Source organism: Protopterus annectens, chromosome 11.part0, assembly GCF_019279795.1.
Source record: "Protopterus annectens isolate FY-2018-M chromosome 11.part0, PAN1.0, whole genome shotgun sequence".
NCBI lineage: Eukaryota > Metazoa > Chordata > Ceratodontiformes > Protopteridae > Protopterus > Protopterus annectens.
This window is the reverse complement of record NC_056745.1, coordinates 768,070,411-768,084,619: the sequence shown is the minus strand read 5'-3', so window position 1 is coordinate 768,084,619 and position 14,209 is coordinate 768,070,411. Positions and strand designations below refer to the sequence as shown.

At 35.8% G+C, this 14,209-nt stretch overlaps 1 protein-coding gene across 1 annotated transcript in view; it reads left to right on the top strand.

The window, feature by feature from the left end:
- The window catches only part of IPO8 (importin 8), a 3,293,983-nt gene that overhangs the window by 2,645,608 nt on the left and 634,166 nt on the right, over window positions 1-14,209 (top strand). Inside the window, exon 21 of the mRNA XM_044088203.1 lies at window positions 1,060-1,280. Coding sequence (XP_043944138.1) covers window positions 1,060-1,280 — 221 coding nt within the window. The remainder of the gene's footprint in view (window positions 1-1,059; window positions 1,281-14,209) is intronic.

The following is a 14,209-nucleotide window of genomic DNA, read 5'->3' as shown; positions in this document are numbered from 1 at the left end:
ACTTCACATAAAGAAGTTATGTACTTACAGTAACGTTCCATGTGAGTTGTTCATCTTGCCTTCATTTTTACATTCCCACCCGCCTCCTCCCCCCCCCCCCAGGCTTCTCAAAGAACAAGTAAGAGTGTTTGCGGTCTTGTGGGTCTTGTTATAGGATTTCTTACTCCGGCTGGAGTAATGTTCATGTCCTTATCATGTTATATATGTTGGGATCAGCAAACTAGATCTGAGGTGCGGCAGAGAGCATCATGGGATAGAGAGTTGGCCTCGAGCTACTCTAAAACCTCGAGCTTGTGAAAGCGTCTGACTCGGAGCCGAGGGATCGGCTTCAAACCCATGTGTAAGAATAAAGGAGAGATGAGCAACTCACATGGAACATTATGGTAAGTACATAACTTCTTTATTCCTTCCTTCCTAGTCTGGCACCCCAGCATGTAAGCTGTTACTCAAATTCAAATTACTGGCTGATTGGTGGCATACCCTTTGACACTGGAATGTTTATTTAACAAAAGGTATGTGGCGGCATTTCCCATTGATGTGAGTTTTACATTGTCTTCTGCATTAATATTATTCTTGATTATGTTTACATCTTCAGTTATTGCACCATTTATTTAACCAAGGTAATGTTTGGCTAGGAATGCTAATGTTACTACCTTCCCAAAATTCCAAGACCCCTTTTATTGACTTTGACATTTATCTTGCAGCCTAATTACTGGTTCAGACTGTGTCCTTAATTATTTATTTATTCATCACCCATATCCCACACCCTGCATTTGTGTTTCCTATTTCTTAAGTGAACACAATGTACTGGTCAAATTATGGTAAAGTCCTTGTGGGAATGACAAGTAACAGAAAGTGAGGCGCAACTTTTTCCATTAACCTCCATAGTAGAGTAAATTTTCATTGTGGGTCTGCTTTGCATTCCATTTAGTTTGATCCTTTTTAATTAGATTTTGAGTAACAGAGAGATGTAGAAAATGGATCATACCAGCATGCTGTTGGCTGTAAAGTAGAATAAACATTATTTTATTTTTTCATCTAGTTTGTTTCTTTTTTTAGTGTATTCCACTCTTTGTCGAAGCTGCACTGGAGAGGTTAACACGAGGAGTTAAAACAAGTGAACTCCGTACTATGTGCCTTCAAGTTGTCATAGCAGCTCTGTACTATAGTCCTGTTCTTCTTCTGCACACCCTTGAAAATATTAGATTCCCTCACAGTACTGAGCCAATTACAGCACAGTTTATTAACCAATGGATGAATGACACTGATTGTTTTCTTGGGTAAGTAATTAAATTGTATCATTGCTTGTTGTTTCAAACTGAATATTTAGTAAAATATTTGAATTCTTTTTTTGCTGATGTTTATTTTTACTTTACTGAGGGATAATGGAGTCACAGTGGTGGTGAAGTTAGCAGTGCTGCTTGACGGTGTTTATTTCTGTAGTTTTATTCTTGAGTTGGGTGTCTTCTGTCTAGAGACTGCATATCCATCCTGTGGTCCTCATGAATTTTCATTGGGTTTACCATTTCCTTCCACGTCCCAAAAATATGCTGTAGGAGAATTGGAGATCCACTGAAAAATTGCCAAAAGATGTGAGTCCATATTTGAGTGAATTTGTGTCTATGCCCTACATTATGCTGGCATCTTAGGCTGGAATAATTTCTTGTCTTGTGCCCATTTAGTGTTCAGATACATTGTGGCTCCCCCTGCAACTGTGAATAGGATAAAAAGGGTAAATGGAGAGTGAATGAATTTGAATTAGTTATTTGAGGTGTTTTTACTCATGCTATAGACGTTTGTGGAATTATGTGCTTGTGCTTGAAGAGGCAGTAAATTCTCCTGGCTTTCGTTGCCAGCTTAAAGAGTCCAGAATTTATCCCTTTTGTTTTACATGTAAATAAACAAGTCTGTGACATCTCCAGTAGTGTAAAGGGATAAAACCGCGATTTCAGTGCAGGGGACCAGAGTTCAAATTGCAGTTTAAATTGTTATACGGTTTGGCATGGAGAAGGAAAGAAAGTTAGCCTTGCTGGCTTACTTCTCTTCATGGGTGGGGTGTGCGGGGGGGGGGTCACATTGATGTTCTTGTGGTAGAATTCCCAGTGAGAACAGAGGTCACAAACCAGTGATGGCTTTGAGAGAACTTGGGCAGTCTTGAGGGGTTAGGTTATCTACACAAATGAGTTAACTCACCCTCATCAGTATACCCATTGTACTCCAAACCTCGGGACAAGACAGGACATGCACAGTGGGTTAGGAATCCAGAGCACAAAACACTCAAGCCTAATGTAGGTGTTAGCTTTGTCCTCCACTGCCTGTCTGATTCCCCTCTGAGGAACAAAGCTTTTACTTTTTAGGAATAAGACTTTTACCTCCCGGAGACACTTAACGGGCTGTATGAGACATGCAGAAGAAGAGAAGCCTGATGGTTATTGAGTCAGAGTTAGGAAAAATGCTGAAAACTAAAATCTATCCACCTTTCAAGTTGTTAACTTTATCTGCTGTTATAACCTCCTGGCTGTGTATTTCAAGGCATGTGGTAAAATAATTTGTAAACAAATTGTCTAGATGAGATTACCATAAATATAAGCAGTTCATTTTGTCTGAAGCTTTTTTGCACGACGTAGACATTTTCAGTTCTCCTTGACAAGCTTATAGTCTTTAAAAAAGGTAATATTTAAAATAGCAGACTTTGGTTTGAAGTTTCAGGATGGCCACAGACTGAGAAGAATGTTAACTTAGCTCTAGTGACAGGAAGAACTAAGAAGTGCTGAAAACAGTAAAATAAGTCAGTGTGGTTTAAATTCTCTCACTGACTAAAGATTATTTTGTCTGGATGTCATCAAAGGAAAAAAATCAGGAAGAAATAAAAATAAAGTGAAGAAAAAGGGAGAGGAGAATGTTATGTTGGATGAAGGTTAAGCAGAAATTCACTGGGAAGCAGACTAGTGTATGATTCAAAAACAAATCATGGCTTCAAGCAACTTTGAAGAGAAAATTTCTCAGATGTACATAGAGGTCTTTAAAATATTTGGGGTCCTAGAAGAGTCTAGAAAATCAAATGGCAATGGACTGAAAAATAGAATAAAGGAAGCTCTGATTGATTAAGATGCAAAATCAGAAATGGAAATTAAGGAGAGACTGGCAGAAAATGAGTAATCTCATGAGCAACCCTTCAAAATAGTGGTTGATTTGTAGGACAGAGCAAGGTGGGAAAATTGAAGGTTAAGAATCTTGCCTGAGGAGCTGGATGAGACAGATTGTTTAAGCGTTAGGAGGACCATTATCAGCAATTGGACTGGTATCATACTCCAGGACATAACTGATAGAAAGGGCACACCATGTTATGTAATAAGAAGCCTTTGAAGGAAGAAACCAATAGTAGTATACCAACAAATGGAGATGTTATTAACAAATATGTAGCAGATAGAAAAGGTTTTGAAAGTTGGAGTCACCAGAGTATTTGTAGAAAATGAATTTTCTGAGTATACCGGATAGAAATGGAAGAAATTTATTCCAGTCATGAGTGGAATGTTGGGAAGCTGGAGTGAGTCTTAAACTGTTGTTTCATGTATTATTCAGTTTTTTTTTTTTTTGTGGTTGAAGAAAGACTGCCCTCTTGGTGACGTTATTGAGTGGGACATAGCAAATAGGCCTTAAAGGAAGAACTATACTAAACCACATGGAAGCTAGTGATGTTAAACATTCAAGCATCTGCAACTCTTTGGTGTGTTGTTCAAAAATAAAAAGTAGAAAGTTGAGTACTATAAAAGGTGGTTAGGAAACTGAAAGTTAAATGACTGGATGGAAAATTGAATTGATTAAATGGGAAATATGCATGTTGTTTTCCTTGATGAGAAGGGATTTTGTTTTGAATAGATTTTACATAATTGTACTCTTGCTATACAAAAAGTAAGCAAACGTGTGCACATTAACAGAAGAAACCTAAGATTTAGGTTGTTTAATGCGCATTTGGTGACCATCTAACAGAGGCATTTGCCGTGATGAGGGATATATACATGTAAAACAAAAAAACACAATTCCAAACTCACAAGTCACACTAAAAACACCTGGTGCAAGAGAAAGAAGCTGCAACAATGAAAATGTAAAGCTGCTCGTTTTTAATATCACTCACTTTTTGTCCGGGCTTCCTCAGTCAAAAATATAAAACTGATATAAAAACAGATAATTAAATACTGGTACAAAATAACACATGACATATTTTACCCTATCCTGATATATCAATATACGCTAAATTATTTGATTTAATTGAGTAAATACATCAAGGAACCCCATCCTCCCAACAGCATCACAAAAAGCAAGGAGGAAAATGTAAAAAATCTCCTTACAAACATCAACCCTATATAAACAGATTGAAATCTAAAAAAATAATAAAATAAAAGCAAGCCACATGCCCTCAAGTCAAAAAGACAGCTCACATTTAAAATGAGTACTTTCCGCGATTTAAATAACTGTTCAGTTAAAACAAATTCATAAAAGAATTGAAAAAGTACAGTCTTATATTTCTAAACATATATACAAGAAAAACTTTTAGTTAACTCATCTTAATCAAATGACACTCACTGTTCTGCGAAGAAACTTCACATGATTTATAACTATTCCAGATGTCATTCTTATAAGCAGCGTTCATAGTCATTTTAAAGCATCTCTAACCTTGAAATATGACCAAGAAAGATGACCAGGACCTGGCATATAGCAACATAAACATTAACACATACAGGCCCACTTGATGTCTCGGAAAGGATTTTAAACCTGGCAGTAAATATAGCCGTAGAAACGGCAAACAACTGTCACATTATTTCTCAAGACAATGCCCACCTTAACATTACTCAGAGGTGACGGAAACCTTTTCCGTCAAACCACTCAACTGAACCTATTTCAAGGTTAGAAATGCTTTAAAATGGCTATGAATGCTGCTTATAAGAATGACATCTGGAATATTTATAAATCTTGTGAAGTTTCTTCTCAGAACAGTGAGTGTCATTTGATTAAGATGAGTTAACTAAAAGTTTTTCTTGTATATATGTTTAGAAATATAAGATTGCACTTTTTTCAATTCTTTTATGAATTTGTTTTACTTGAACCGTCATTTAAATCGTGGACTGTACTCATTTTAAATGCAAGCTGTCTTTTTGACTTGAGGAGTTGTGGCTTGCTTTTATTTTATTATTTTTTGGATTTCAATCTGTTTATATAGGGTTGATGTTTGTAAGGAGATTTTTGACATTTTTCTCCTTGCTTTATGTGATGCTGTTGGAGGGTGGGGTTCCTTGATGTAATTACTCAATTAATTCAAATAATTTAGAGTATATTGATGTATCAGGATAGGGTAAAATATGCCATGTGTTATTTTGTACCAGTATTTAATTATCTGGTTTTATATTAGTTTTATCTTTTTGTCTGAGGAAGTCCGGACGAAAAGCGAGTGATATTAAAACGAGCCACTTTACATTTTCATTGTTGCAGCTTCTTTCTCTTGCACTGGACGTTTTTTAGTGAGGGATACATACATACTTACTTGTTTTCTGCATCTTTTGAGTGGTTTGGAGGAGGACATGATATTAGGAAAGTATTATGACATGTAACACATATCCAACAAAATGTGTTTCAGTATTTTTATGTGAAATAATAAAATGCTGTTTAATGAATGGGATGGGAATGCAATTGTGGGGAGGGTTGTTCATCAAACAAAAGTGATTCAGTGACAAAGATGAAATGGAAATATGTTTATATGGCTATATTTTTTATAGTAACCTGGTATATAAATTATCTTTTAGGTACAATTAAAAGGCAAAGAGTATTATTTTACATAGAGAGGAAGTGGGGTGAAAATAATTATGCAGTAAAAGGTCATTACTATTCCAAAATGTGCATGATGGTTGGGTACTACAGTCATTGTGCCTGTTGTAAATCAAGCATATCCCAACAGAAAGAACTCCAGTCAATTAACTATTGCTGAGTGGCTGAACTATTAGGATATGCAACTTTCATACGTTTTAAGAGGGACTGAGCAAAATATGAGACAAAAAAAGTAAGGACATTCTGCAAGACTCTGGAAGTCAGAAGGCAATGTAGTGCTAAAATGATTGCTGTTGGTCTTTTTAACCTTACATCTCAACTGTCCAGAGTTTTGTACAATGTCCCTCACTATATCCTCTTATGTTTGTCCTGTCTTTCAAGCTTCAGGTCATGCTGTTTTTTAGAAAAGTAAAAGAGACAGAGGCAAACTGATATTAGTATGCTCTTTTTCATGGCAGCTCCACTAGCACTGTATTGATGTACTGTGCAAGCATGCGCCCGTATGTTCCATATGCATTTGCAGTATATCAGTAAAGCACTAAGAAGACTGAAGAACACTAAAGTGTCATTATACAAAGGCTTTATTTAAGAAAGGTAGGCAATTGTTTTCTGAAATTATGTCATTGTATAATAGCAATAACTTACTTGTGGATGTGGGTATTGTAGGATTTTCCCATGGTTGCTTTTGTTTGATCACTCAGGCTTTGTCCTCATGATCAAACCACACCAACCACGGGTAAATCTTGAAATGCCTATTCTCAGTCATAGCTGATTGCTAAGTTATGTTACAGGAGACCCATTTAGATAAAGCTGGAACATGAGAGCTTTATAAGGAAACAGTGAGTGCCTTTTGGTATGGAAACAGAATTTTGGTGATCGTTTGTCCCACACAAGACTGCAGCTTTTGAACTGAAGAGAATACCAAGGGAAATAAGATTTTAGCAAGGGAGCCTTATTACTGGAGAAACTGGAATATAATCTGTAAAGAAAAGTTGTGTCAGGGGGCCACAAGGAGCAAGACTTGCTAGAGACTGTTTGTGATGGAGACTGTGGCAGTAGTACTAGTAGCTTTAGAAGCTAAAATGGAATTAACTTAAAATTTTCACAGCTATAGAAATTGTGCCAGATTGGAAAGATACTATATAATGCAAGAATATGCTGATGTACTTGAGGGAATAAAGGTGCATAAGGTTACAGTATACAATTATGCGCCAATAAAGTTTAGGGTAAGGGCTCAAGGTAATGAGAACAGAGAGTCATCGGCACTTCTGTATTATTGAAAAGGCAGGCATTTAAGGAATGGTAACAGATAAGATTTTGGAGATATCAAGAAAAATGAAAAAGTGACTTCCCAGATGGCTGCACACTGATCAACAGCTTGACTTCAGCTTTGCCAGTGTGAAAACAATAACTGCAGCTAGAGATACTGACAATTTGAATAAAACTCTGATAAGTACACTGCCTTAGATGCCTGCAAAGAAGAAACTAAGCCTGAAAGAAAATCAGCTAGAAAAGGTGAAGAAAAAATACTGCCTGAGAAGACTATTACAGCTGTTCAGCAAAAAGCAATTCAAGCTCCAGCTTTGGTGTAAAACATGGCTTATGATCTAATCTAGAGGAAAAAAATAAGTCAGATGTGCTTAGACTTGATTAAATTAAACAAAACACTGAAAGAGTATAGCTCAAACAAAAGGTTGGAAAATGGAAGAAGCTCTAAATAGATATTCAGATTAGTTGCTAAAACTGAAAAAAAAAATCAGAGGTTGAAAGGAATAAAAGTCTGGCTGAGTATGAAACTGCTCAAGAAGAGATGTTTCAAGAAATGGTAGAATTAGTGGACAGAACATGTAGGGAAAATCTGAGGTTCTCTGCTGAACCAGAGAAATTTCAAAGAAACAGACTGTATTAATTTTATGAAGACACAAATAAGCAACGGGACTGGTATTCCACAGCAGGAACTGCTAATTGAAAGGGCATGCCATGTGCCTGCTCCAAATATGGCCATGAGAAAGCAGACAGGACCTTTATTAGTAAAGATCCAAACAGCAGCAGAAGGAGTTGATCCTGACAAAACTGTGGCAAAAGATCAAAGTATTAAAAGTTGGAGATGATAGAAATGTGGAAAACGAGTATTCACTCTACACCAGGTAGAAGAGAAACCGTTTTTTTCCAGTAGTCAGGGAATGTCAGAGGCAGGTGTGAGATTTAAGCTGCCTTATCCAGCTGTCTTCAGAATATTTTTTTTCTAGAAGATCAAACTCATTCTTTGATGCAGACCAGGTTAAGAAGGAAAGACAAAAGTTTGTCCAAATAAAAATAAGCAATCATGCAGAAGGGGACTCAGCTTCTCATTCTTCTGATAATAAAGGACATGGAGAAACTTTACCAATGAAACCTTTTCCACTGTTGCAAAGAAAAATGCTTGAGAGATGGAGAAAAGCGCAGGAGTTGACCAGAAGAGTCAGGAGCACTGTGGAATTGAACCGCAATCTGGAGTTTGGGAGATGGAGACAAACGGGGAAACAGACCATCAACATGGAAATTAATGAATAAGTCTGAGACTACAAAGCATCAATCACATTTGTGAAATATGTCTGTATAAGAATTGTTTGAAAGAATGGATGTCACCTGACTTTGTTAAAATTGTCTGCAACTGAGAGGGACTTGCCTCTCTTCATATCATTAATGTTTTAAAGGACTCTGAGGGGAGGGGAGGAGAACGGAAAAGGTAACTGCAAGTAATACAAATTTTTTTAACTGTATTTCTATGAAAATTTTCACAATATGAATTGCATATTTTATAGTAAAGTATTTTTAGTTATTGTATGTGGTAAATTTATTCAAGTAAACGGATGCCTTTTTTCCTCTCTTTTCTGTTTTTTTTCTTATTAAGAAATGTCATTACAGTACAAAAAGAGAAGAAAAAAATAGCCAAAAGCATGTTTACGTTAACAGGCTGATAGATATTGTGTAAATTCATCTCAAGAAACACTGGTTATGTTCCTGTATTATCCCTGACTAACTGCTGTTTCTTCTCCCTACAACCACCTGCATCAGCTACCCTTCCCTTCTAAAGCTGCTTACTATGAATCCTGTGACTGAATTCTTCATAATTACTTCTTTATTATCATCTTTATTTAACTGCTTTACCATCATATACTTTGCATATATTCTTCTGTAGACTTTTTCATGACCATATTTTAAATGTGTTTTTTTTTCTATTATTCTGTAGACTTTTTTATGACCATACTTAAATGTTTTTTATTATATATTGTTTTTATTCTATTTTTGGTCTACCATATGTTGTCTATTGTATTATTCATATTGTTTTGCACATGGAGCTTTTCTCCCCGGGCCTCTACTGAAAATGGACATATATCCAGCTAGACCAGCCCGGTCAACAAATGTAAAATAAATAAATAAATAAAAATAAATTAAAATGCTTTCACCAAAATTATACTGTGTGTACAGTGAAGGAAATGTGCAAGGCCGAACAGCAGTTTTCAAAATAATATGGCTTGTTTTGCAAGAACAGTTATTTCTTGTATATGTTCAGCTTCAATATTAATAACATATATCTGTGGGCTTTACTGTAAAGGCATCCTGTTATAGAAAAAAAGAAAGTTGACTTTCTTGGCTTTCAGATGCAGAAATAAACAAATAAAATGTAGATAGGTCAAGTGACGCAAAGATGACATGGAGAAACTTTTATGAAGTTTTCAGATACAGCGAGGACCAAAAAAAGGGCATGAAATAACCATGGACTTTTTCATGACATGGACAGAAACCAGAAGAACAAGTCACAAGGACATTAAAAATAACATTGGTTGAAAAGAGTATATAAACTGGACAGTATGTTTCACTTGGTAGTGACGTTTAGACTAAGTGTGCATTCGTCTACTCATCTGCCTAGCTGTGTTATAATAGAATTGAAATAGCTCTGATAGAATTAACTGTGTGGCAAGAATTTGTTCTGAGACAAATAAAGAATAACAGATACAGTAGTACAGAGTTTGTTTGGTCACTTTTGAACATTTCTTCATAGGCTGTAACCTTGAGTTGGGTGTACATAGATCATACTATGTGTAGTGCTGATACATTTTCTTACTTCTGCGCAGGTGAATGTATGGATTAAGACCCTTGACTTGGTCTAATACATTTTAAGTGGAAACAAGTAAAATGAAAAGCTTTCCTTTAGCAATAAATATTTTGGATGGTCTTTCAGGCTGCAACAGAGGACTTAATTTATCTTTTTTCTCTCTTACTTTTCCATGGAGACAGGCTGACGGGGACAGTAGGGCTGTAAAAGACAGAACACTGGTTTCTTTATGGCTAAAAGTTAATTATTTCGGAAAGTATGCAAGTAGTTTTTACATCTGTGGAGGGGGTAACAAAGATGAAAAAAAGAACAGATACAAAATAGTGTAAGTAGAAGCACAGACAATAGCAGGCATTTTAGCATGGATAAACTCAATTTCAGGTTAGCTAGGGCCTGTGTTAACAGCTGTCTTTTTTGCACAAATGTTCCTATTAGGAGGTTTAAACTTCATAATTTAAAGATGTACGTAGTTACGTGTGTTTGTATTAATAGTTTATTGGGGTGTTCTGGGGTGTGTTTGGTTTCTTGTTTGAGGGTTTTTATTAAAACAAGAAACCTTGTAAAATGTGACATAGGTTCCAATGCTGTAGATAAAAAAAACTGTATAAAGTATTAACCTGCCATGTATAATAGGTGGGAATAATGACTTCTTACCAAAATGGTGTCTCTTTTCATATGGTCTTGGAATACTAATGGTCTCACAGGTACAGATGAAAAGGAAATAATACTTAGTTATATTAAGAAATGCAGAGTGCAAATAACGATGCTACAGGAAACACATTTGGAAAGAATTGAGCATGTGAATTTGTTAAAGGATTTCAAGGTGAATATTCAGCAGAATATCAGAGTCAAAGGAAAAGAAAATACTTGTATTAATTGCTGGAGGAGATCCAGTGGTGATATAAGTAGAAAAAAGATAATAATGGCAGATTAGTAGTTGTGAGGGGCTGCTGACAAGGGATAAGGATTACACTGGCATATATTTATATTCCTTCTGAAACTGCTATTTTGAAAATTTTGGATGAAATAATCAACTTTCAGTAGAGAATATTACTTGTAGGTGGGGACTGGCATTTGATTTGCAGCACTGAGGATGAGGATGTATCTGGGATGTGCTAGAATGGAAACTATAACAAAAGAGGATAGATTTCTGAAGACATTTATGAAAATGTTTGGTATGAAAGACATGAATTCAGAAGCAGGAACTCAGAATTTACACATTATTCCCCAAGGTACAATAACTGAACTAGACTTGATAGAAATTATATTTTACAGAACCGTGTCAATTTAATTGAGAACTTTGATGCATATCCTTCAGATCATGCGCCAGTTATTACTAAGATAAAAATGCAGGATAATTAAGTAAAGATGAGACACTGGTGCTTCCCCACCTGTTAAAAAGAGGGGAATTAAGGAATGTGTAAGGGAAACTATCCAGGAGTTATTAGGGAAGATTGAAAAGTTATAGCTAGTGACTGGGATAAAATGAAAGTGGACTTTAAAAATATGGTTGAAATAAAGAGAGATCTGGTTAAGAAGTAATGAGAATTATTTTGAGAGGCTGACAAAGGTTGAAGTACTACAAAATAAAGGGAATCTCAGAGAACAAGACAAGGCACAATTGCAGAGTGCTAAAGAAAAAATGAGTACCTGGATAATATGCATGAGTTTAGAGAGATTGCTGTTAGACAACTGTTTTTTGATAACTACACAACATGTTTTTTTTTGCACAACGACTTAAACAACAGAAAGTAGAAAGGGTTGTTGACAAACTTAGGGAGCCTATAACAAGAAAAATAGCCAGAGATCCGGTATAGGTATTAGAGATATTTTGGAAATGTTATGAAAATTTGTATAAAGCAGAGGAATGGAAAAATTAAGTAAAAGCACAAATAGAAAAATATTTATGGAAGACTTGAATATGGCAATCTTAACAGTTAAGATAGGAGGAGGAGAAGTAAAAATTACCAATTTAAGTGTCCACAAGCAGATGATATTCCAGTGGAAGTTTGGAGGTTATAAGTCTGGAAGGTTCTGTTTAACAGTATTTTAAAAGGAGAAGGGCCAACATCCTGGAAAAAAAAACATGGGGCTGTCATACCCAAAGAGGGTAAAAAGCCATCTGATCTAGCATTATAGTAGGCCCATCTCAATTGTAAACCATGATTATAAAGTGTTTTTCTCTAACAAGTAAAAGAATGGCAAAGGTGATGCCAAAATTGATAGATATGAACCAGTGTAGTTTTGTAGAGGGACAGCAAACATTTGACAGTATTAATAGAACAGTGATGATGTAGAGGGAAGGAGAATGTAAGAAATTACTACTGTCATTGGTGGGTTTTGATGTAGAGAAAGCACTTGGCAAATTAAGCTGGGATTTTATGAGTGGGTAGTGGACACATTTGGATTCCCTGATGCAATAATAAGGTTAATTAGAATGATATATGAGGGATTGGAGGCAAAAATCAAAGTGGGTATGTTCCTCTGATAAGTTATGTCTGAACAGGTGAACCAGACAGGGGTGTCCTCTTTCCCTTTATTATTTGAGTATATTTAGAACCACTGGCAAATAAAATAAGGGACTCAGAAATTCAAGGATATAATTTGTATGGTGTTCAAGAAAGGTTGGTATTTGTAGGTGATATTATTTTATACCTGATGGAACCAGAAAAGGACATCTCAGTGCTGTGGAATATTCTGAGATATTTATGTTTGTTTTTGGGATATAAAATTAATGAAGATAAAAGAAAGGCTATAGCTATAAACTATTGAATTGATCCAGCAATACCCATATTTATGGGGACATGATAAAATGAATTATTTAGGAGTATGGGTTAAAAAGGATGTGGTTATAACAGCTAACACGTGGGAGGAGACTAAACAGAAGATAATACAAAAACTGCTAAACTGTACGCTGTTCCCTCTGGATATGAATACAAGCATTGATAAAGTTGTGGGCAGTAATTAATAGTGACTTGAAGGGTTTTCTTTGAGAGGAAGAGGGCAAGAGTCAAATGGGGTACATTGATCCTCCCAACAGAACAAGGAGGTTTAGGGTTACCTGATTTGAAGGGATATTTCAGAGTTCTTATATATAATACAAACAGAAAGCTACAATTCAAAATGGAAAGGGATGATAATGAAATGGGGGAAATTCAAGAAGTAAGGAAAGAATGGGATTTTGGACACAGATCCTTAAGGAGAATAAATGTCACGCAGAATTTTATATTCATAAAATAGCAGAGTGTATGCTAAGAACTATGTCAACACGGGAGTGGAAAAACGGGATTCTGCCAATAGGGATGACTGCAATTAGGGGTACAGAGAATAGACAAGAAAAGCTGGAATTTTCTGGAGGAAGCCAGCAAAGGAACCAAGAGCAAATATTTAAAGAAGGAAATATAATAGAATGGGAAGAAGCCAAGAAGATGCTTGGATTGCAGGCTAGTGATTGCCTTCATATCAGATATTGATATCAGAATATAGACAAAGAGAAAAGGCTAGGGCTAGGGGAGCCCTTAATGAAAGACTTGACTGGTTGAGTTTTTAACTGAACCTAGAATAGAAGTGGTTATTTAAAAAGGCCTAATTAGTAGGGCATATAAAATATTGAATGATAACTATAGGAATCAATCAGAGGAGGTCAGAAAAGATTGGAAAGAGAGATTAGAAATACAGTTCATAAAGAAACAATGGGAGGTCATATGTATGGCTCCCAAATATGCAACAAAGTCTAGAAAATGTAGGATTTTTGCCTGGAAGTGTTTACAGCACTATCAGCCTTTATGGCAATGAGTTTGTTATTTTGCAGTAGTTTAGACTGCGTACTAAATGCATCTTTATGCTTTTGCCTGTGCAACTTGGATGTTCAAAATAATGAATTCCATGTGTCTTGAAAACTCATTTTCTTTGTTCATTCTGTTCCACAGTAGCAGAGGTGTTTCCCAGATATAAAATCCCAAGTGTGTTTTGGATGAACGTACACCCAATGAAAGCTGTAAAAATGAAGTTATGCTACAGACTCTGGTTGCTAAGCTGGAAAAATGAAGGCATGTCAATGTAGTTGATTGAAAGCATAGGGTGCTGTAGTGGAAATTTCAGCAGAGGGTTTGAACACAGATGAAACAATAAAGCAGTAACCGACGACATGGTGTAGTATATTGAAGATTTACCCATGGTTGGTATAGTTTAATGACGAGGGCAAAACCTGAGTGATTAAATAAAGTCAACCGTGGGTAAATTTCAATATACCACAACCACGGAGTCAGTTATTGCTATTATACAATGACA